General features: G+C 41.1%; 1 protein-coding gene across 1 annotated transcript in view; it reads right to left on the bottom strand.

Annotated features, from left to right (window-relative positions):
* The window catches only part of PNLIPRP3 (pancreatic lipase related protein 3), a 29,463-nt gene extending 6,521 nt beyond the window's left edge, over positions 1–22,942 (bottom strand). The window contains exons 1-8 of the mRNA XM_077779524.1: positions 22,912–22,942; positions 19,510–19,751; positions 14,435–14,554; positions 13,651–13,782; positions 11,318–11,426; positions 6,247–6,366; positions 6,041–6,163; positions 2,789–2,907 (exon numbers count right to left, since the gene is read on the bottom strand). Of these exons, the coding sequence (XP_077635650.1) occupies positions 2,789–2,907; positions 6,041–6,163; positions 6,247–6,366; positions 11,318–11,426; positions 13,651–13,782; positions 14,435–14,554; positions 19,510–19,751; positions 22,912–22,942 (996 nt within the window). The remainder of the gene's footprint in view (positions 1–2,788; positions 2,908–6,040; positions 6,164–6,246; positions 6,367–11,317; positions 11,427–13,650; positions 13,783–14,434; positions 14,555–19,509; positions 19,752–22,911) is intronic.
* Between the last annotated feature and the right edge of the window lie 402 nt (positions 22,943–23,344).

Consider the following 23,344-nt stretch of genomic DNA (forward strand, 5'->3'; position numbering starts at 1 on the left):
CTAAGTTGCCTAACAGGCCATTCTGGTTGTTTTCAAAAACAAAACCAAATAAAAGTAACAGAGGGAAAAAAATGGCCTGTTAGAAACATAAATAAATGATATGAATAGATAATCCAAGGCAGAGAGAAACCAAATAGTCAATAACTATGCTCAATCTTACTAGGTGTCAGGAATGTGCTAATTAAATCGACATACAATTTCATACTCAGCAGATTTGCAAAAATTAAAAAAAAATGGCGATATCAAGCAGTGGTGAAGGCATGGAGCGTAGGATTCTCATTTGCTCCTGTTGGGAATATAAATGGACAAATACTACAGACAGCAATTTGGTAATATCTAATAAAGACAGAAATGCACATAAGCTTTGACGATTGCACTTGTATTACATTCCATAAAGAAACTTCCACACAAGCCCACTAGCAGACACACAGAGGTATTTACTACATAATTGCTTTTAATAAGAAAAATTGGCAACAATCAAAATGCCCATTAGTAAGGGAGTGAGTAAATAAATCGTGGCTAATATCTACAAAATAAAATATTAGATCTACATATATTGATGTAGATCTCAAATATATTTTATTTTAAACATTTTTTAATGTTTATTTATTTTTTGAGAGAGAGAGCATGCAGGCATGCATGCACAAGTGGGGGAGGGGCAGAGATAGAATGGGACAGAGGATCCAAGGCAGGCTCTGTGCTGACAGAAGTGCCCAACGCAGGGCCCCAACTCATGAACCATGAGATCAAGACCCAGTCTGAGGCCAGTTGCTCAACTGACTGAGCCACCCACGTGCCCCTAGATCTCAAATTTATAACATTTAATAACAAAAAAAGTAAATCCAGAAAGATACAGCATAATATTATTTATTTGATATAATATCAGATTCATTTCAAATCTCGTGTTAGAAAAGGACGTGGAGGGAATGTTAGGTAGTTCAATTTCATCTGTACATTTTGAAATCTAAAGCAAAATTAACAAAATGTTAACTTAAAAAATCTGGGTTGTGCTGTTTGAATGTTTGTTATTTTAGGGTTTGAACTTTCAGATTTATGAAACATGGACATTTAGGCTAAGATGTAATTTTTTTTTTAATGTTTTATTTATTTCTAGGAGAGAGAGAGAGAGACAGCATGAGCAGGGGAGGGTCAGAGAGAGAGGAAGTCACAGACTGAAACAGGCTCCAGGCTCTGAGCTGGCAGTCACCACAGAGCCCGACGCGGGGCTCGAACCCACGAACCACGAGATCATGACCTAAGCGAAAGTCGGACGCTTAGCCGACTAAGCCACCCAGGCACCCCATAGGATGTGAGTAATTTTTAATGAAGAAACATTCTAACAATAATAAAAGGGCTCATATTTGTTAAGCGCTTATCACGCGTCAGCCACTTTTTAGGCACTTTATGTGCATTTCACTCAATTAACCCTTACAAGTTCTCTTTATTATTATTTTAGTGCTTTTAGTCTCTCTATTTAACAGACGAGGAACCCGAAGTGCAGAGAAGTTAAATTTAATTCGTCCAATGTTGTATGTCTAATAAGTGATGGAGCAAGAATGTGAACCATATAGCCTGGCACTAGAATTCCTATCTTACCTCATCTTATCTTATCTTATCTTATCTCACTTCATTTTTATGACTGTTTGGGTAGAAGCACTATAAAACAAGTCAAGGACATTGACTGCATGTCTCTAGTTTGTAGCCATAATTAGCATCCATGTGGCCCAGGAGCCTAAATTTCTCCAATGTCGCAGACTGTGCCCCATTATCTCTGAATATACGGTGACTCGGAGCGTCTCTTCTACCCGCCTTCAGCACAGTAAATGCCAAGATCCCTTCAGACACTGAGCACAGCATCTGGGGCCGTAAGAATGAGGAGGTGGGACTAGAATGAAGTTACTGGGGACATGGCAGTGTTCGGCTGGCCAGCTTCATAGGCGTGCCACGAGTAAGGACCGGCTGGGGAGGCTGAGAAGGTGGCCTGAGGACACCCAGTCACCCTGTCGGTTAAGACTAGGGAGATGCTTATTGCTGTCTACATACCTCACTTAGTCACAAAGTGCTATTACTTACAATAAACTTCAGCTAGAAACCCCACATTTTTCTACCCTGATTAAATAGGGAATTAGGTCTCTAAAGCATCAGAAGGAAAGTCTTTTTCACTTTTCACTACAAAACAGATTTTCTTTCTACTTTTCATAGAGATAACCAAATGAAAAATACGTTTAGCTCGGATCTGGCACTGTGTGCTTTATGACTCGAGCAAAATCAGATTTGGTATTTTGTCCCTTATTGATCTGTGTGGCACTCCTGTGAGCTCTCTGTGCCTTAGTTCTGCTCTGTATAAATAATTAAATTTTAATAAAATAATTTTCATGTTCCAAGTAAATAGTAATATGTTTTGTTGTAGCTATTGATTGGTTCAGCCTTCTCAGGGCATCTTTGAAGATGACATTTAAAATATATACACAGAAAAATTTTTGCCCTGGACTTATGTCTGTTACACAGTAGCATCTAATTACCGCATAACAAATGGCCCCAAATGCAATCCTGGATATAATCTTCAAAAGAGCTGAAACAACCAGAATACAAATAGTTGGTTTAGTTATTTAAGCTCTTCAGCAACCCAGCTACTGTTCAGTCCTCGGCACAGAGAGAGAATCTATTATTTTCCCCAAATGGCAGATGTACTTTTTGCCACATACTTAAAGCACTAATTTTTAGTTGGCCGTTAGTGCTTCAAAAACTGACTTGCTAATTAAGTTCCACTGCAAAATGCTTTACTTACTGCTTTAAAAGATTTGTAAGATCTACAAGGATAAGCAATAAATGCATCAGGATTGAGGACGCTTTCAATATAAAAGCGATGACTTCGGGCATGGTTGCATTCAAAGAAGGAAGCCAGTTCTGTGAAGACAATTTCCAATGAATAGATAGCAATACACTGATTAACTGATAACTGACTGTATGAACCATTTCTTAGAAAAGTAACTTCAAAGAAACAAACAAACAAACAAACAACAGATTCTTGAGTTGGGAGGCCTAGACAGCCAGATCTTGTGCGTAGGCTTGGATATTGCACAATATTTATCAGATTATGTATAATTTTCTTTGTATCAAAGAGTTCTTTGTGTGAATCTCAAGGGACATTCAAGCAGGGTAAATAGACGAATGCAAACACGGATGACTCTATGTTTGGATACTAAAATCTTCCATACTTCCTGGATCTTTGACTTAGAGCTTTAAGTATTCTTGGGCACACAGCATCTCTACCTTAGACGAGTTAGTTCTCGGTCTGTCCCTGTTTCTGCAGGAAGGCTGAATTCCCTTCTGTTCGATCACAAAACAGCCAACAACATTAACACAGTGCACAGCTTCAGCTGAACTTCCAGGTGTGACAGGGAAGAGGTATTATAAAGAATGCTAAATACAAATTAGTTTTGTCATTGTCAGGCATGACATTATTGCCACTAATAGTTAAGATTGTTGCAATAATGAGGCATACCTAAATACATTTGTACATTCTGAAGTTATCATAGTATTCTTGTCATTTATGCTCTTTATCTTGTATAGCAACATTTTTAGTGTCTGGCATGGACCATTCTTCCACACAGCTTGATTGATCTTTGAGGAACTAGATTTTGTTTTAGTATATATGGTAGATCATTATTCTACAATAGTGACCTCCAATGAATCACTCTTTTTTAGGTTCTCACCCCTTTGCAGTATCAGGTTATCATTCTTCCTTTCAAGAACAAGAAGCCATTATTTTTACACAGTACCCCCACCCCAGTTACAAGCTAGTCTTGTGATTTGCTTTGACCAACAGGATATGGAGGATTTGACCCTGTGCAAGTTCAAGTTTTCTGTCTTAAGAGATGTTCAAACCCACTTTTGCTTTCTTAGAACCCAGCTTTTATGTTAAGAAATCCCGGTTAATTGACTGGGAAGAAAGGCCCTGCAGGATAACAGACCACTTAAAGAGAAGAACCAGTACCAAGCCCCCAGATATGGAGACCATGGTGGACCTTCCCACCTAGATTAACCCAGTGTAGCCCCCAACTGAATGCAATCACATGACTCACATCACAAAGCAGTCTCTGCAGAACTCTGCCTGAATCTTGACACTCAGAACAATAGGCAATAAAACCATTGTTCTTTTAGGCCATTATGGTTTATCATGCAATAGATAATTAAGACAGGGTAATTTCAGAAAGCAGAGACCAGTACTTGGCATCATCTTTTTTTTTTTTTTTTAACAAGGACTTCTCTTACATCAGGTCTTTTTGTGTTCAAATTTATATTCATAATTAATTGTGATTTAGACAGGATGGTTCATTATCATATAGGGAAACATAAATTTTAAAAGTAAATGATTTCTTAGTAACAAATATAAAGTAAAATAGAATATCTTAAATGTCTTCAAACTCATCTAATAACATGAATGATACACAAACTTAAAGAAAGTTGTAGGAAATTTTATAATGTCTTAAAATGATAGCTTGTGATGACTGTATTTTACCGGAATTAATTCTTTATGGAATTTCAAATGTCCTGTGTATGTATATAGTTCTATAAAGAAATATTACAATCTATATTTTATCCTAATAGAAAGGGTTTTAAGCCACAATGTGTGGAAAATAAGAAGACAAATCAGTTTTATAATAGGCCTTATTTGACTGAACTTTGCTTATCTCTTCTAGATGGTATTGGCTTTTTCATTTTGAATACCTGTAATTCACCACTTGTTTCTTTCCTCCAGAAATCATTGCAAACACAGACTTGTAATCACACTTACTTTTCCAAACAGATATTAAAACTTTGCACTTTGTCTCTAAGAAGAGGAAATTCAAGCTACTCTCAGTGTCATGATCCGTGTATCTTTCCATGAAGCCAGACAGTTGGAAGATGAAATCTTTACATCATCTAGATAGTCTGACCACATGGAATCAGATGGTGAGACATTTAGAGTCATCCAAATATTATCACATCATCATATTCTACTTTTGTGTATTTTATATGTTATTGTATGATATGTTTCATTATTTACATAATGATGATCTATAGATCTGGAGAATAATGAAGCTCCCGAATAGTAATTTTGGGTGTCTTATTACCAAGTGCTCTACAGATATTACTGTTACTGGAAACTACTATAAAGGGTTAAATACTATTTGTTTAATTAGTGGTAAATACAATTTGTGATTGATGGTGATTCTGTTAAGAAGTCAGTCAAACAGTATTTTCACTCAGCTCAAAATCCTCCCATGGCCCCCATCTCAGTTGAGTAAAAGCTGAAACCTTTACTACGGTTTATAAAGCCCTGCATTATCTCCCTTTGCCTCTGTTCCTTTTCTAACCTCATGCCTACTATTCTCCTCTTTCAATTCACTCCAGCCCTCGTAGGCTCCTCACTGCCATGAACTTCCCAGGCAGGCTCCTGCCTCAGGCCCTTTACACTTGCTGTCCCCCACCCATGGGCCTCAAATGCCTTTCCCCCAGGTATCCACATGGTTAACTCCCTTAGGCCATCTTGTCAGTAAGGACTCCCTGGCCGCCCTATCAAAAATCTCCTTTTCGCACTCGATCCCTACTATCACCAACACCTCATAGTCCATTCTATGATTTGCTTTGTCTCCTTACTATTTTATTGGTTTTTTGTTTTTGTTTTATTTTTTTTTTTTTAGCAAATTAGATATTAGCTCATTAAGGGAAGGGTTTTCATCTTTCATATTCATTCTACATCCGTTGTTCCTGGAATAATGCCTCACACACAGTGGGCACTCAATACATATTTGTTAAATGAATGAACACATCCTCCCTGTTTATACTGAGTGACTACAATATACTAGATATTCTGATAAGGGCTGGGGATATGAGGATAACTAAGACACAGATACTGATCTCGCAGATCTCACAACTGGTGGGAGCTTCATACATGTAACTGTGTTTTGCACTAAAGTATATTTTTATATTATATTATGTGCAAAAGGGTGTGGATCATTTTCACAGCCAGCTTCATATTTTAGAAAGTATTTACCTTTCTTATAAGCACTGAAATCCAAGTTAAATAAAGGTGTAATTAAGTCTCCACATCCTGGCATATGCTTCCCTCCATTTGGGTAAAAGTCAAGGTGACCACAAGCATTAATAGTTCCAGCACCTGAAATGGTTAAAAGCAGGATAAGTGCTTCTAAAATTCTTCTCCATGCTTCAGTGTGGTTTCCGTTTGTTTTAGAAACTTACCAAACTCAAAGAGTAAGCGAACTGCATTTGTATGAATAACATCAACAAAGTTGGCATCCGAGGGGTCCAGCCTAACTTCATTTGGAGTGTTGTGGAAATATGGTCCGGCTGGGTCCAACCCTGGGAAAAAGCATAATGTCTTTTAAGCCAAAACATGTTCTATAAGAGCACACTGATAGTTTTATTTTGGAAGGGCAGATGGTGAGGGCAAGATATCCTATCCTCTATGATTGACATAGGTCAAACACCACCCAAGACAAAGGACAGATATACAAACTGAGTATATAAATGCAGGTCTCTCTATATTACAATATCATATTCGTATATACAAGTAAGGCTGTATCTAGACAATGACAAAACAGCCAATAAAGTTAGAAAAATAAAAAATCAAAGAGGCTATTCTAGGGTCTGCACATGGACTACCATACACATAATTAAGGTCATGGATTGCAGATGATCTCAAAAGCACCATCTGCTGTGAAACTATAAATAAAAATAAAAGATAAGAGCTCTTCAATATGTAAACATGAATCTACAAAGCAACACACTTAAAAATAATAGGATCCTAGTATTCAGCTACAGCTCACTTAGTTTCACTTCATTATATTACAAATGAAAAGCTTGCTGCCTAGGGAAGTGCAGTGACTTGACAAGGTCACCATATATTGGAGGCAAAATAGACTAAAATCCCAGGTGTCTAGACCCTCAGCCCACTGTCCCCTGTTCAAATGTCTAATGAAGATAAAGGAAAGACATCTAGAGGTCCCTAAGATGTTATGCCCATTCACATATCCACTCATTTACACATCTGGCAATGATTTATCAAGCACTTAATATGTGCCAAGTTCAGCACTTGGATACAAGGAATAAGGCTTAGCCTTGTCCTCCAGGAGCTTTCCATCTGGTGGGGAAGTCACCTCAATCCAGTCTGCTCAGTGCAGAGACAGAGGTGAGCATAGCTATTATGCAGCCACAGGGAAGTGACATGTAAATCAGTCTTGGGAAACTGGGGCATGCTTCTGCTGGAGATGGGAAATAGGAGCAGAGGTCTGAGGGCCCAGAAGAGTCTTCCAGAGTACAGAGGGGTCCGCAGCACGCCCAGGGTAGCAAAGAGACTCTCCGTGGCCTCCAGGTGAGGCAGTGAAGCACATCTGGGAAACTATCCAGTGAACTGATTTTTGAACACTGGTGTGCAGAGCTTTAGAACTGAGTGAAAGGTGAAGACAGCCCTGTAAGCAGTAGTGAGAAGTGACCTGAACCACAGGAAAGGGTTTGGACGTCATCTGGTTGGCAGTGGGAAGCTCTTACGAGCTTGCAAAAGGGGAGATCTGTCTGTGTTTTAGCAAAATCTTTTTGCTGTCAAGTGGAGACTGGATCCTAGAGGGGAGAGGACCAGGAACAGAGCTACGGCTGCCCCCCTGCGGAAATGTGGCATGAGTGGGAAATGAATGTTTGCGCACTATGCTCTTGAGATACAACAGCATTTATTTCCCTCATAATCTATCTTCAACTCTAGGAAGTCTGCTGGCTGTCTGTTTGTTTAGTGTACACTTACTGATTAGTTACAAACTTCTGATGAAGTCAAGAGCCCTGTAGAGATGTATCCAAATAGAGCAGACACACCTCAGACTATTGATCAGAGGACAGGCAAATAGCAGGGGAGAGAGGATCATGGATTTATGGTTCTAGCATGTTTCTGGAGGAAAAGCAACAGAAGGTTCAGCGTATGGGTGTCTTAAAATCTATCATTTAGGGGGCGCCTGGGTGGCTTAGTCAGTTAAGCGTCCGACTTTCGCTTAGGTCATGATCTCACGGTTCGTGGGTTCGAGCCCTGCATCGGGCTCTGTGCTGACTGCCAGCTCAGAGCCTGGGGCCTGTTTCAGTCTGTGACTCCCTCTCTCTCTGACCCTCCCTTGCTCACGCTGTCTCTCTCTCTCTCCTAGAAATAAATAAAACATTTAAAAAAATTAAAAAAAAAATCTATCATTTAGGGGTGCCTGGTTGGCTTGGTAGGTTAAGTGTCAGACTCTTGACTTCTGCTCAGGTCACGATCTCTCAGTTCGTGGGATTGAGCCCTGCATCAGGCTCTGCGCTGACAGCATGAAGCCTTCTTGGGATTCTCTTTCTCCCCCTCTCTCTGCCTCTCCCCTGCTCAGGCTCACTCTCTCTTTCTGTAAATCAATTTACAAAAAAAAAAAAAAAATCTATCATTTAATTTTGCTTTTAACTGGTTTTATTATAAAGCTAGTATTTTTCTTGAAGTGCAGTTCTTTTTTTACTCAAGGAACATGACTTTTCAAAAGTTAACCACTTAGGTGGAGTACAGGTCACAACATCCAAATTATAGCAATCTTTGGACTTTTGGAGATCTTTAAAAATGTATTGTTGGGGCGCCTGGGTGGCTTAGTCGGTTAAGCGTCCGATTTTCGCTTAGGTCATGATCTCGTGGTTCATGGGTTCCAGCCCTGCGTCGGGCTCTGTGCTGACTGCCAGCTCAGAGCCTGGAGCCTGTTTCAGAGTCTGTGACTCCTTCTCTCTCTGACCCTCCCCTGCTCACGCTGTCTCTCTCTCTCTCCTAGAAATAAATAAAACATTAAAAAAAATTTTTTTTAAAAATGTATTGTTTCCTGGGGCACCTGGGCAGCTCAGCTGGTTGTGTGTCCAACTTTGGCTCAGGTCATGATCTCACGGTTTATGAGTTGAGCCCCACATCGGGCTGGCTGCTGTCAGCACGGGGCCCAATCCTCTGTCTGCCCTCTCCTGACCCTTCCCCACTTGCACTCTCTTTCCCAAAAAGAAATAAACATTTAAAAAAATGTATTGTTTTCTACTTGGCCGGAAAAATTGGAGTTAGACAGTTTCTGATTTTTGGAATCAAAACCGAGAAAAGCAAAATCTTCATAAATTTATGGTAACCCAGTGTGATTTTTAAATACATGAACAGCAATATTCTTCCCTTATGGCTGAAATGCCCAAGGTTGGGTAGGCCCCGTGAACTTCTGACTTCACTCACTGTGCCCGTTTCTTCTTCCCCCAGGGCTTGAAAACTTAGAGCAAAGAGGTTTTTGCTACCCAATGACTTCAGAATAAAAATATAATTTTATTGTCCCCAAAAAGAAAGATGGCAGTGGACTGGTGCTGGGGCTGCGGTTTGGGAACGAGGAGAAAGAAGAAGCTTTCAGTAGGAAAAACTTGTTATACCAAGAGGCTGCAGCAGAGACAAAACTTTTTGCACCCAATTTGGAGTTCTTAACTATTTTTTTAAATATTTTTATTTATTTCTAGGAGAGAGAGAGAGAGAGAGAGACAGCGTGAGCAGGGGAGGGTCAGAGAGAGAGAGGGAGATAAAAGAGTCTGAAATAGGCTCCAGGCTCTGAGCTGGCAGTCAGCACAGAGCCTGACGCGAGGCTCGAACCCACGAACCGCGAGATCATGACCCAAGTGAAAGTCGGACACTTAACCGACTAAGCCACCCAGGGGCCCTGGTTCTTAACTATTTTAAAAAAATACTTAAAGTTCAAATTTGTATTTAAAGCATATGTATGTATGTGTGTGTATATATGTGTATTTATTGTTTTAACCAGCAGGAAATGTGCACCTTGTATATGCTTGGGTGGGGTGGCGGTAAGGGAGACTTTCTAGGGTAAGGGAGACTTTTTAGGTAGTTCACAGTCTATCAAAAATGGCAGGTGCATGAATAATTGTATGACCATGCAATACACTGGTTGCATTTTCAGATATAATAGAGGCATATTTCAAGTATAGAGAAGTGCAGAGAATTAGCTTTGCCCAAGGAAGGTGCTTTTGAAATGAATCTTGAAGGATGAATAGTGGCTGTTTAGGGCAAGGGGCAATCGGATGTGCCAAGGCACAGAAATATGAAAAGCACCAATGAAACGTGAACTATTTATATCACAAACTAAGAGGCTTTGGGCAATGGAACATTCCAGCAGTGAGTGATGTGGCCTGTATTTGGAAACATGATGACTTGGCAGTACTTGTAGGGGACTGGGCTGGGGGACCAGCCAAATCCAGGCAAGAGATGCAGAAGGCCTGAACCGTGCAAGCGGCCAGGGCACGGACAGGTGAAAAGCAGTCAGGCAGACAGGACACATGCTGACAGAGGGTTGGTTGTGGAGGCGGAGGGGAGAGGCCAGACCAAATTGTTGATACTGGAGCTGATATTTCCATCTCCATCCATTGGACTCAACTGGTTTGGAAGTCAGAGTGCAGGGAACGGATATGATTAATTATCAACCTCAAAAACAGAATTCACAGTATAAACTAACTCATCCTAATTCATCGTATACACTGGGCTCTCCAATTTGTTTTTTTTTTTTTAATTTTTAAATATTTTTTATTTTTTTTCTGAGAGAGAGATAGAGAGAGAGAGGCAGTGTGAGCAGGGGAGGGTCAGAGAGAGAGAGAGGGAGACACAGAATCTGAAACAGGCTCCAGGCTCTGAGCTAGCTGTCAGCACAGAGCCCAACGCAGAGGCAGGTCTCGAACCCACGAACCATGAGATCATGACCTGAGATCATGACCTGAGCCGAGGTCGGACGTTTAACCGACTGAGCCACCCAGGCGCCCCGTGTTATTAGGCTTAACAGTATATTCAGGAGTAACATCCAACATGTTAGCAGGCGGAACAGGACGGGCACGGGCCTTCAACCAGTCCCACAGGCAGCATCCCTTGTGAGCGGCCACCCAGATGCGTCACGGACGCCATTCCAGGACCATGGGGGGCTCTAACCCAGCCTCCGCGTTAGCTGGCGGCAAGGAGCTGCAAAGCAGGGTGTGTGCGTCGTAAGTCGTCAGGCGTCCTCCACAGGGGGGTGGTCACGGTTTCCGTGACTTTGCCGCCAGGGATACTGCCTGTTGCCGCAGAGAACCCTCTTGCACCTCTTGAACGTGGGTCTCCACGCTCATGCTTTGAAAACACTTTAATGTTTTAGTTTAGTTGAGCCAGTTTTCTCCTGTCTGACATCTGCGTCTGCTACTTCCCTTGGTGCTTCAGACACTTGATTTTGTGTGGAAACAAATTCAAAGCTCAACTCCAGGGCGGGCTTACCAGTTATTCTTCCGAGGCCTGGTACCCTTGACCCAGCTTCCCCGGCCAGATGTGCTCCCACACTGTGGCCGATCAAGTGCACTTTTGAAGGAGAATATCCAAATTTTTTCTGGTAGGGGTTTTAAAGGAAAACAGAACAAATATTTTTAAAAGACCAGGTGGAGTGGCTTAAATGTTCTTGACATATGCTTGGCATAATTGTCTCTGTCACACACAGGATGGGGACCAGTCCAGTGACGTGACCCCCACATCCATCCACTTCCGCATCTGGCTGAAGGAGAAAGCAGCAGGCAGGCCTAGAGGAATGGCTTCTGTCAGGTTCTTCCTCGGGTGCTAAGCAGCCTCATGGCCCTCAGGAAAAGAACAGCCCAGGGGCCGCATCCGTGGCTCCCAGCCCATGTCCATTCTTGCTGAGACCCAACCCTTTCAGCATTCTCCCAACCCCGGGCCAGACACGGTCAGACTCAGGCTGTTACCCACCTTACCTGTGTCTGTCTCCTCAAGTTGAAGGCAACTCAGACCAATGCCTGGGATGACTTTGGTCTTCAAAGAGGAGTTTTTAAGAATATTCACAAAGTGACTGTGACACACACACACACTCACTCAACTTAAAGGGGAACAAAGGAGCAAGCATTTTTACTTTCATCTAAGCTTCGAGTTCTCTTCATGATAATAGTGAATAGCAAGCGATCGCCTTCACTTGGATAAATGTGCCATTTGATCAAATGTTCCACTTTTTATTTTCCCAGTAATGGAAAGTAATGACAGTAATGACAATAATATGTGCTGCTCTATAAAGGGTATTTTCTCTCTGGTTTGCACGTGAGTGGCTGCATGTTCCTGGTCCTCTGCTGACGTCACCCTTTGAAATCTCTGCTTTCTTTCCTGTGCTCCCTCTTCAGCCAGGTATCTGAGAGCAGCCCACCTCTCCCCCAGCCTTCCCCTCCTCCGTCTCCATCAATTTACTGAACACTGAGCTCAGCAAATGCTTTCCCGTTCAGTTCAGCAAACACTTCCTCTCCTACAAGCTGCTACTGCTTTTTTTCCTGGACCTTGGAGAACCCATAGCTCAGGCCTCCGGATCAACAGAAAAAATTCACAAAAGTTTAGGACGAGTTTTTTCTCTGAAGAGGAGATAAATCTGATTCCATCCTTTGGGTACAAGGACCCATTCTAAGTATCTCCTTGTGCCCCGGTCTCCCTTGGCAGCAGGAAGAGCTGACAAGCAGTGTGGGGCAGAGGTGAGTGCTTAGCTCCCCGATTCCTCATTGTGGGTTCCAAAGTCACCTCCCGTGGCCGCCCATCTAGGTTAGCTGCTACTGCAGTGTCTCTCCACCCCATTGCCTTGGACTTGTTCATAGTACCGTCCCCACACTTTGTCAGGGCAGGAACACTGTCTCACTCGCCGTGTACCTTCAGTGACCAGGACCATGCCCAGCCCACAGCAAATGCAGAGACAAATCTTTGTTGAGCAAATGAATGAACCCTCCTTAAGAGTCTGAAAGGGTCATAAATCTTTAGATTTTACTTCACTGCATTTTATGGTGGGAAATTACTTTCCATTACGGTAGTGCATTCAGGGATTATAAATGTCTCAGGGTGTATCCCTCATAAATAGCAAAGTCTATTCGATTCTTTTAGAAAACATGGGTCATTGTGCCTGGACTAGCCTACAGACGGAACTAAGTCACTGCCATAGAACCCAATTGCTGTGGGAAAATGTATTTCATATTCTTAAAACAAATAACATTCGTAAGATGGGAACAGTTTAAAATCATCAACGATAGGTTTACAAGGCAACAAAAACTAAGCAGCACGAGAGAGGGTCCTACAAACTGACCCAGGAAGCGACCTTGGGAGTGGGGGTGGGGGAGCCTTTGGTGAGGAGCCTGTGAAGGGACACTGCCACCAAGTGGCGCTTTGTAGAAACACAGGCACGTCTTTCCCAAGAAGGAATTTCCCTCTTCTAGTCATCATACAGGAATACTTTTAATATCCTGCATGTTCAGCACCTGTGTAAGCTACTAAAAAAGCCATGAAATTGACCCAGATTCTTGGTGTTATGATGAAAAACCAATGAAACAACTTTTTTTTTTAAAAAATTAACTTTTGGACACCTGTGTGGCTCAGTTGGTTAAACATCCAACTTTGGCTCAGGTCACGATCACACGAGTCCGAGCCCTGCATCAGGTTCTGTGGTGAGCGCTTGGTGCCTGCTTTGATTCTGTGTCTCTCTCTCTCCGTGTCCCCCTCCCTCACTCATGCTTTCCCTCTCTCTCTCTCTCTCTCAAAAGTAAACATTAAAAAACATTTTAACACTCAACTTTTCTTACCATGAGAACATCAATAAAATACGCCACCTCAGCACCGGCAACGCGGAGATTGTTGACGGCATGGATATATTCCAGCGAACCGTTAATCCAGTCGATGTTAATGCAGTTCACGTCTTCCACTTTGAGAAGCACCTGGTACAAAGATTTATTATAAATATTTAAGAAATAAGAATTAAAGAAAACCAAAGCGATTGAACAATGGATTCCATAATAGAAATAACACTACCAGGTACTGAAAACCTACTACATGCTGGGTCCTATCCTAACTCTTTTATATACATGAACGTATTTCATCCCCACTTACAGATAAGGAATCTGAAGCACAAATAGATTAATCAAACTTGCCCAGGATCTTAGTAAGTAGAACTACGGTATGAATTCAGGCAGCCTTACTCTACTATACTATATGGCCTTATAAATAATTGCTTTCTATGTTAGCAGGCTATCAATCTTGAGTACTAGAGATGAAAATTAATTTCTTGGAGTGAACCTGGAAAATTTTTTCCCTTAAGTGAGAAATTTATCGTAGCATTCAATCTTTTGTCAAAAGTGAGAATTTATCAAAGAATAATTGTAAAAATTATGCTTCCCTTATAACCCGTGCAATTCATAATAAGTGAGCATAAATGGGAAATGGATAATTCACTTGGGGCCTTGGGACAAGGACAATGTGAGTGACTGAATGGAGGAATTTCCATGAATATGCACTAATATATGTGAGGTACATTCCCATTAAACATACAGCTTTTAGAGGAGTACAAAGAAGAGTTTATGCACATCATACATTGCACATGTCCTGTTGCCATTTTCCATCTGTTTTCCATCCCGGTATGTTGATACGGGTCATCTTGTCTGTTCCAAAGTGTGAGGCTTGGATAGTTCGATAATTAACTGCACTGATCTCCTATTTCGAGTGAAAAGAGATTAAGGTAAAAAAACTAATTCAAAACTATTTGACATTTAGCAGAATTATTCTGTCTGCTCAGAAGTCTGCCACTAAATTTGATTTTTAACAACCTTCTTTAAAACATTTTAACCAAAGAAATAGTTACCGTGACACACGGCAAAATACCAAGAAGCCATTAATGCATCATAAAATACAAGGTACACATTTAATCACCACGAAAGGAAAGTGTGTGGTTTAAAGGCAACGTTTCAGTCAGGGCTTCAGGACTGTTGGGTCAATTTCAGTCAGGACTTCTGTTCACCTTACATTTGTATAGCGCTTCTCTGTTGCCAATGTAATTCATGGGTAGCATATTATTAGAGGCTTAAAAGCATGCTACAGCAGTGGCAAAACAGATTGTTTACCCCACTTTATGAATGAGGAATACAGGTTAGGATCTCAGCACGTGAAATAGAACAGCATACTAAAGATAATTTTATGTAATTACATTAAATGTTCTTTGGTAATTATTGTAGTTTGTTGGGTTCTTTTTTATAACCAAACTCAATGTAAGTGGTACTATGAATTTAAGTAATTTCATTATTAAGAGAAAAATGAAGAGACACAATAGAAGAAATGTGCAAAATCCCATTTTGAGAAAAAGTGAATAGTCTAATCAGCAAACTGCAAATTTGACAATGGTGAATCCTAACACTGGAAAGCAACACATTTAGATACCTATGAAATTCAAATAAAGAGCCTGCTACCAGCTACCAGTGATTAATAGTAACATGCAATTAATCATACAACTTGCTGGCTAGTTAAAGAATCTCCAAGGTGGTGAGCAAACAATTATGAGAATCCTAAACTAGTTTACACAGTAATTGTAATAGAGCTACACTCAGATGTGCCTACGTGCCAGGAATTGTTCTAAGCATTTTGTAGAGTAACTCATTTAACTTTCACAACACTGTGAGTTAGGTACTAAGTTTACAGAGTAGGAAAGAAGGCGAGAAGTCACTTGTCCCAAAGCACTACAGCCGAGTCCTGGAGTGGGGCCTGAAACCCTCGTGGTCTTTCTCCGAAGTCATGTGTTTCACTGAGCTCTCCAGTTAGGATCTGATCCTTCTGTTATTTACTGATAGGGCCCAGGGCAGAGGCAGATAATAAAATCAAATGTACCCGAGACTTCCAGGAACCACTGCTCTGCTAAATAATGGAATCCCAGTGCAAAAACATTTGTCCATCTAAATACCTAAAAGAATCCAGATGCTCATTCCAATTCCATCTGGAGCCCCTTAAACACCTACTATATTTCTATTTCTATGCTCTCCCGGAAAAATATCTTATTTGGGAAAAAGAATTTGGTAGAAAAAGTTTGTTTAGAATTTCCCTATCACAAGACTTGCTGAAAGTGGGACCTTGAGATAGCTTTAAGATGGCAATCTGACAAGGATTGTGGGGTCCGAGCATCCTCCATTGTCACAAAAGCCCCAGAGGAATTTAACAACATGGAAAAGGTAGCAAAAACCACTATTGTTTACTTCATATTCAATTGGGCACACCCCTATGAAATGGCATACTAACCTAGAAAATGCAAAACTCAACACAACATCATGGGATCAACTCAAAGACAACTCAGATTCTGCCATCACAAGGCCAGAACCTTAAAACGGTGTTGGGACAGACCAGGTCATCCAGAGACAGGGCTGGTTAAAGTCTCAGTATTTAGCTGGGTGCTCAGGCCTTTACTTTTAACGTTCTTATCTTTGAGGAATCATAGAGCCTAACTGGAATGAAATCAACCCATTCTACAAAGCACGACTACTTCCTAGGTGATCTCATTTCTAGTAAGTCAAAAGCAGTCACCAGTTAGATATGTTCTAGGAGAAAAGCTGCAGGCATAGAAACTACCATGATTATACAAATTGTGCATCACCAGTAGCGATTGCATGAGCCACTAGGGGATAGTAGGTTGGTTTTATTCTTGCAGAAATGTAGCTGTGAAGACCTAGGACACTCAGGGGGGTCAAGTTTATTGCACCATGTTTAGCTTTAACAATTCCTTTATCTGAGAAAAGAGTACGTTGAACTACGGCATAGTTTACTTCTGCTTCTTCATAAATGAAGTCAGAATTGCACAGTGGAGCATATGGATCAATTCTGGTTTTTAGTATTGAATCTTGACTCATCCTATATCCTCACTGTTGCTATAAAACATTTTAACAACAAGCCCTTAGGCTTCCATCCGTTGCAAAATTCAAGTACAGACCTGGTTTGTCACATGGGTTCTTCCAAATGGAAGAGAGTGGTAAAGATTTGAGGAGCATTGGTTTTATGGTCCCTTCATTAGGAAAGTGTTCAGTGTCTGATATTTTCTTCATTGCCTTTAGGGCCTAGACTCTCCTAAAGAAGGATCTTCATCACCTATGCTCTCCAAAAGTTCAGGTACATGGCCACTGTGCAGAAGGATAAAAGACCAATGAGTTCTTTGAGGACTGAAGGTCAAGACCAGGGATATAGTTAGTCCTAAATCCACACATATACCCTAAAAGTCCTAAATAAACAGGGAAGGCACTCCAAAACATTTTTATTCAACGTAGATACTCTTTACATTAAAAAAATTGTGGTAAAGTATATGTAATGTAAAAATTACCATTTTAACCATTTTCAAGTATATGTTTCAAGTGACGTTAAGTCACTTACATTGTTGTGTAGCCATCAATACCATCCCTCTCGAGGAGCTGTCTATCATCCCAAACCGCAATGATGCACCCATTAAACAGTAACTCTCCAGTATCCCCTCCCTCAGCCCCTGGTAACTATTATTCTACTTTCAGTCTTTATGAATGTGACTATTCAAATAAGTGTTTCATATAACTGGAATTATATACCATGTCTGTCCTTTTGCGTCTAGTTTATTTAACCTAACAAAATGTTTTCAAGGTTCATCCATGTTGTAGCATCTACCCAAATTTCATTTCTTTTAAAAGCTGAATGATATTCCTCTCTCTGATTTTTGATAGTTATAAAAATCAAACTATTAAGTACACTTTCTTTGTAAGTTTCTCCATACCCCAAATAAGGACTTTTCTCCCTTGTTTTAGATAGAACCATCATCTACAGAGCAAATGGCATATTACAATGAAGAGTTGTGTGTTTCTGGTAAGTAGACAGCTACAAATCAGATTCTGTTTGTAAGAAGGCAGAGCAGGAGGCTGTCTTGGGTGGGTCTGATGGAAATTAAGCCTCAAGGTTTTGTAGATGCAGGTAGAGATGAAAATGTTCACTGGGGAGTGCCCTTTCTCTGGCCCCTCACTCCACCTGGGTCTAGTATCATGCTTTTTTTTTTTTCTCTGCCACTGAGATCACACCATTCTTTGGGTTTCAACTCTCACCACTGGGTAAAAGACTTTGAAGTCTCTTTTTCCAGTTCTAGACCCCACTGAGCTGCAAGACAAAAATCTCTAATAGCCCACCCAGACCTCACTCATCCAACAAGTCACTCATTCTCTAGCATCCCCAATCAGATTTTTTGATAAGAGGGTCATTATCTTCCTATGACTCATGTATAAGATCTCCAGAAAGTCTATGATGTTCATTTCGTCAATTTTCTATTATCATACGCATGGTCATTCCCTGGCTCAGGCTAGTTCCCTGAGTGCATTCCGAACCGCACTATAGTTTTCTAGTAATCTCAAATAGCACATTCTGTGGTGGTAGAAATATCCTATATTTGCACTGTTCAAAATGGTAGCCACTAGCCACATGGGGGCTATTGAGCACTTGATATGTGGTTGGTGCAGCTGAAAAACTGAATTTTTAATTTTATTCCATTTTCATGCCACATGTAGCTCTTGGCTACCATGTTGGGTGGCCTAGTACTAAACAGTCTGGACATCACCTGCAGGCTTGCCTGGCTGCAGGCAAGACGATGTTCTACAGCTAGAGTAAACAGTCTAAAGACTTTTCGGAAACTACCAGTGGGGCCCCTTGGCTCACAGGATGAAATCCAAAGTACCCAGGAAGGAGTTAAACAATTTGTCTCTAAACTACTTTTCTAACCAACTCTGTGTTTGAGGACTTCCAGTCTAACTCAACATGTTGTCATTCATCAGATGTCCTCTGCAGGTTCTCTCCTTTATGTATTTGTCCACGCCATTTTTTAACCCCCCTCCCATTTCTCTGTCTGTCTCTGCTTATGCCAACCCTTGCCACCTTCAGGACACACCTCAAAACACGTCTTCCTCAGAGCCTTTTTTTTTTTAATGTTTTTTTTTTTCTTTATTTCTAGGAGAGAGAGAGAGACAGCGTGAGAGCAGGGGAAGGTCAGAGAGAGAGGGAGTCGCAGACTGAAACAGGCTCCAGGCTCTGAGCTGGCAGTCAGCCCAGGGCCCGACGCAGGGCTCGAACCCACGAACCGCGAGATCATGACCTAAGCGAAAGTCGGATGCTTAACCGACTAAGCCACCCAGGCGCCCCTTCCTCAGAGCCTTTCTGCCTCTTGTCCCTCCCTCAAGAGGAAGGTGAGCCCTTCCTCACTGCTCCCAGATTCTATTGTTTGTATCTTACGTAACAGACCATAATTCATGCTGCAACAGAGGTAATTATTTACCTCATTTCCCTAATATAATAAATTTAGGACACGGTCTTGTTTATTCAAGTGAATACACGAGGGTCACTATGGCTTATTCACAGTCTTAGATGTGGAAGGCTCTCAATTAATATAGGAATTAAATGAAATATCAAATTTATCTCATATGAAACAACATACTCAGGCCACTTTTTATATTTAAATACTAGGACAAGTAATATGAGAAAAAAAATCTAGCTCACAATACTAAAAAGAAATATGTGCCTTTAAGTCAATAGTTTATACCAGAGTAGATTACCAAACCTAGATCATCTATATGTATAGCTACATCTTATATATTCTGGAAGAACCTATGTGTGAAGGCAGCAAGTAAGCTTACCTGATAAGCTTTGGGATTATGTCTCGTGTAGAGCAGAAACCGAGTGTTTATCTCTTCTGGAGACCAGGGTAAGCCTGCCAACTGTCTTGACAAAGTCCCCGTCCATGGTAAACCATCTTTAAAGCACCCCACCCTTTCGTAGCAAACTTCTTCTCCTGCAGCAGAAAGATGGAGTGTCAGCATTGTAGGAACCAGGCCCAAAGAGAGGCTGTTTCCCACCACAAGACTTAATTGAAACTGGTCTTTAAGTTAGATAAATCTGAGTCGGGGAGAGCCTCTTTAAAAAATGCTCTCCTTGGGGCGCCTGGGTGGCTTAGTTGGTTAAGCGTCCGACTTTCACTTAGGTCGTGATCTCGCGGTTCGTGGGTTCGAGCCCCGCGTCGGGCTCTGTGCTGACTGCCAGCTCAGAGCCTGGAGCCTGTTTCAGTCTGTGACTCCCTCTCTCTCTGACCCTCCCCTGCTCACGCAGTCTCTCTCTCTCTCTCCTAGAAATAAATAAAAATATAAAAAAAAAATGCTCTCCTCTCCATCACCCTCCTAGTATTATGACCATGACCCTTGTAGATTGCAACGTTGCAGATGAGAGCATAGGGGCTATGGGATCAGACATTGCTGGCTTTGGGCAATTATTTTACCTCTTTAGAGTCTCAATTTCCTTCTCTGCGAAGGATGTCACTTACCTTACAGCCTTGTTGGGAAGCCAAAATGAACTATTACACGGGACGGCCTTTGCGAATGGGCCTGGACATAAGAGGGATACTGTGTGTTCCTTGAATTTCTGCCTTTTCTTATCAGACTGTAAGTTTTGGATGAAATGGACCCTGGAATCCCCAGCTCCTAACACTGTGCCTGACACACTGTAGGAGTCTAACATCGTTCTTCTGGGAGTATAGAGGACAGCAAAGTTTCATTCAGTTGTAACCAAGTCTTTTCTGGAGCTTGCCTCACTCATGTCTAAAATGAGGAGCTTTGGGCAAACTGGGTCTTAATGCTTCTGTCATCCACCATTTCTGATTTATCTTTTCACCATGGCCTTTCTTTTTCATTTTCTTCTAACAGTCAAAAGCAAATAACTTCATTTCATGCTGTTTTGTAGAGGCATAGTTTAATTTATTCAACTATAACAACAGTTATTTATTCCATTTAGCATTGAATTATGTATTCAATGTGTTATTATTTATTAAATTAGTCAGCATTTATTCAATTTATGATTATTCATTAGTATTGGCTACAACTGTTTGAAGACTTGAATTTGAGCATTTCCTTTTATCACTTACCAAAAATGCTGAATAATTCTTCGACTCTTAAGTCTACCAGGTTTTACTGTAAAATTTTAGGAGATTTTGCATTTTCTCCATTCTCTAACAATGAGATTCCACAATAAACATGAGGAGGGAGGATGAGGAATTAAATTTTTTTTTAATCAAACAAATGTCTGTACATTAAAAAGAAATTGTACAGATGAGCAACCTCCTGTGCTCACCGCCAAGCCCAGGCCTCTCCCCAGAGGGGCTACTTTTAAAATGCCTGCAGTCAATCTGGTGGTTACCCCCACCTCTATACATAATGTGCTAACACTGCCAAGTTTTGATTTATTAACATTAGTCACACATGATCTATTAACTTGCTGCAATAATAAATGAGGATTTAACCCACCTATTCTTGCGATCAGCTGGGATCAGGGCAAGAAACAAATCACACTGGTTATTTTAACTGTGAGAGCTTAATACAATGAATTGCTATCAATCAAGTGCTGGAGAGCTGAGGGTACAAAGGGGCCCGTGCAGTCGCTCACAGGTGGCACGTGCAGAGAGCAGCTACCAGGGAAGGGCTGGTAGAAGAACCGAAAAGATCAAGTTATTCAGATGTAGCAACTTGGAAGAAGGGCTGCTAGACCCCGGGAGAGGGGTGCTCTCTCCAGAGCTGGGGCTTGGCCCCTGAAGAAGGGTGCCAGCTGACTAGTGCTGCTATCATTGAGTGGGCACCATGTGCCTGTTTCTGGGCTTTTCAGAACAACTGCAAATGGGAGCCACCTGCTGCTCCTGAAGGCTTGTTTGTGCCGGAGTGAAAAGTCATTGCTGGAGAAACATGGAGGAGCGAACAGGAAGGAACACCACCCTCCTTCCTCCTGAAACTTCTGTGTCACTCTAATGCCCCTATTCACAGCCCGACAGGGTGAACCGTGGTGGTTGTGCATCCCAGCGCTGGTCAAGCAAGGACTGGCCTGAAACTATGGTGGACAGCAGTTCTGACAAGTCCTGGTCTCCCTTGTCTCAATTCCTCCGCCTTTACAGTCAGTAACAGTTTCTAGCTCATTAACTGGCTTTCACTGTAAACTTACATAGTAATCATCTCTCTTTTTTTAAAAAATGTTTATTTATTTACTTTTTTGCGAGAGAGAAAGAGAGAGAGACAGAGAGGCAGAAAGAGCGGGAGACAGAGAATCCCAAGCAGGCTCTGTGCAGTCAGTGCACAGCCCAACGTGGGACTCAAACTCCCAAACCATGAGATCATGACCTGAGCTGAAATCAAGAGTTGGAAGCTTAACTGACTGAGCCACCCAGGTACCCCAGGAATCTTCTATTTCTTGATCCATACCTCCTACTCCTTATAACCTGAGTCTCTTCCTTTGCAGGACGAAGTTTTAAGCCACGTTACCTCTCTTCACTTCCATCTTCCAAGGTCTGCCAGCGACACTTTGACTTCCTATTGTCAAAGCTGATAACATTCAGACTTTGTTCTATAATCATAATTAGGTCTTTTATGTTTTGTGGATAGGCTGGCTCCAAAACATTGAAAGCCAATAAACAGAATTTATATGATTATGACTAGATAAATATTTTTCCTTTCAGAACCAGCTAGCATGCTATAATTACGTTTGCTTGTCTGTACTTCATTGTTTGGTTACCCATTCTCTTTAAAGGGGGAACATTCACATGAATTATCTTTTCTTAGACATGAATTGCTCGAGATCAGTGTCATTTTGGTTTGCTCCATATTTGGATCGTGCTTTTCTTGTGGCATTTTCATTTTCCTGAGTTCTCTGGTTGCCTTTGTTTTCTCTTGTTGCAAGTGTAAACATGTGCCTTCTTCAATATATCGCTACTGTAGCTCATCAATCAATATTTCTCTTCCCTGGAATCCATTCTATTTTTTTTCTGTTGAAGCACACATATGTCCAGTTCTAATCTGGACCAAGTTCACATTTGGATCGTGCCTTTCTAATACAACCTTCTGTTTTTTTCTAGAATATCCAGCTGTCTTTGCTTTTTGCAATCTGTGTCCCCCACCCCCGCCCCATACACCCAAATTCCCAACTACATTATTCAGTCTATGGAAAGGAGTTTGGATTTTGAAATGAAGACTTGTAAATACTGTATGTTTCTTATGTTTGTAACTTACCAGAGTTATTGGTCACCATGCCTTTTTCCATAACGAAATACCCATAGAAAGAACATAAAGTTAGAAAAAACTAGATATGATAAAGGAGACTGATCAAGATCATTAAGATTCAAAGCCATTTAGAGGGAAAATTGAAAGATTAATAGCTCTCTGAAAATAACATGTTGGCTACAAAATCAGTAAGTTGATATTGGGCCAGTAGCCTAAATGGTCCATATAACAAAGAATATAGTTTTAAAATGGTAGCATTAAATATATTATGCAGTCATTGAAAATGCTTACAGAGATTTGGAATGAAATTTGTAATGAGAGTGATAATGATAGAGTGTTGAGGGGAAAAGGCAGGTTGCAGAACTATGTGTGGTTTTATTTAAAATGCATGCGGAAAAACAAAATTTAAAGGAAGTGCATCAAAATAATACAAATGCTGAGA

The sequence above is a fragment of the Crocuta crocuta genome, unplaced genomic scaffold, assembly GCF_008692635.1.
Source record: "Crocuta crocuta isolate KB4526 unplaced genomic scaffold, BGI_CrCroc_1.0 scaffold138, whole genome shotgun sequence".
Lineage (NCBI taxonomy): Eukaryota > Metazoa > Chordata > Mammalia > Carnivora > Hyaenidae > Crocuta > Crocuta crocuta.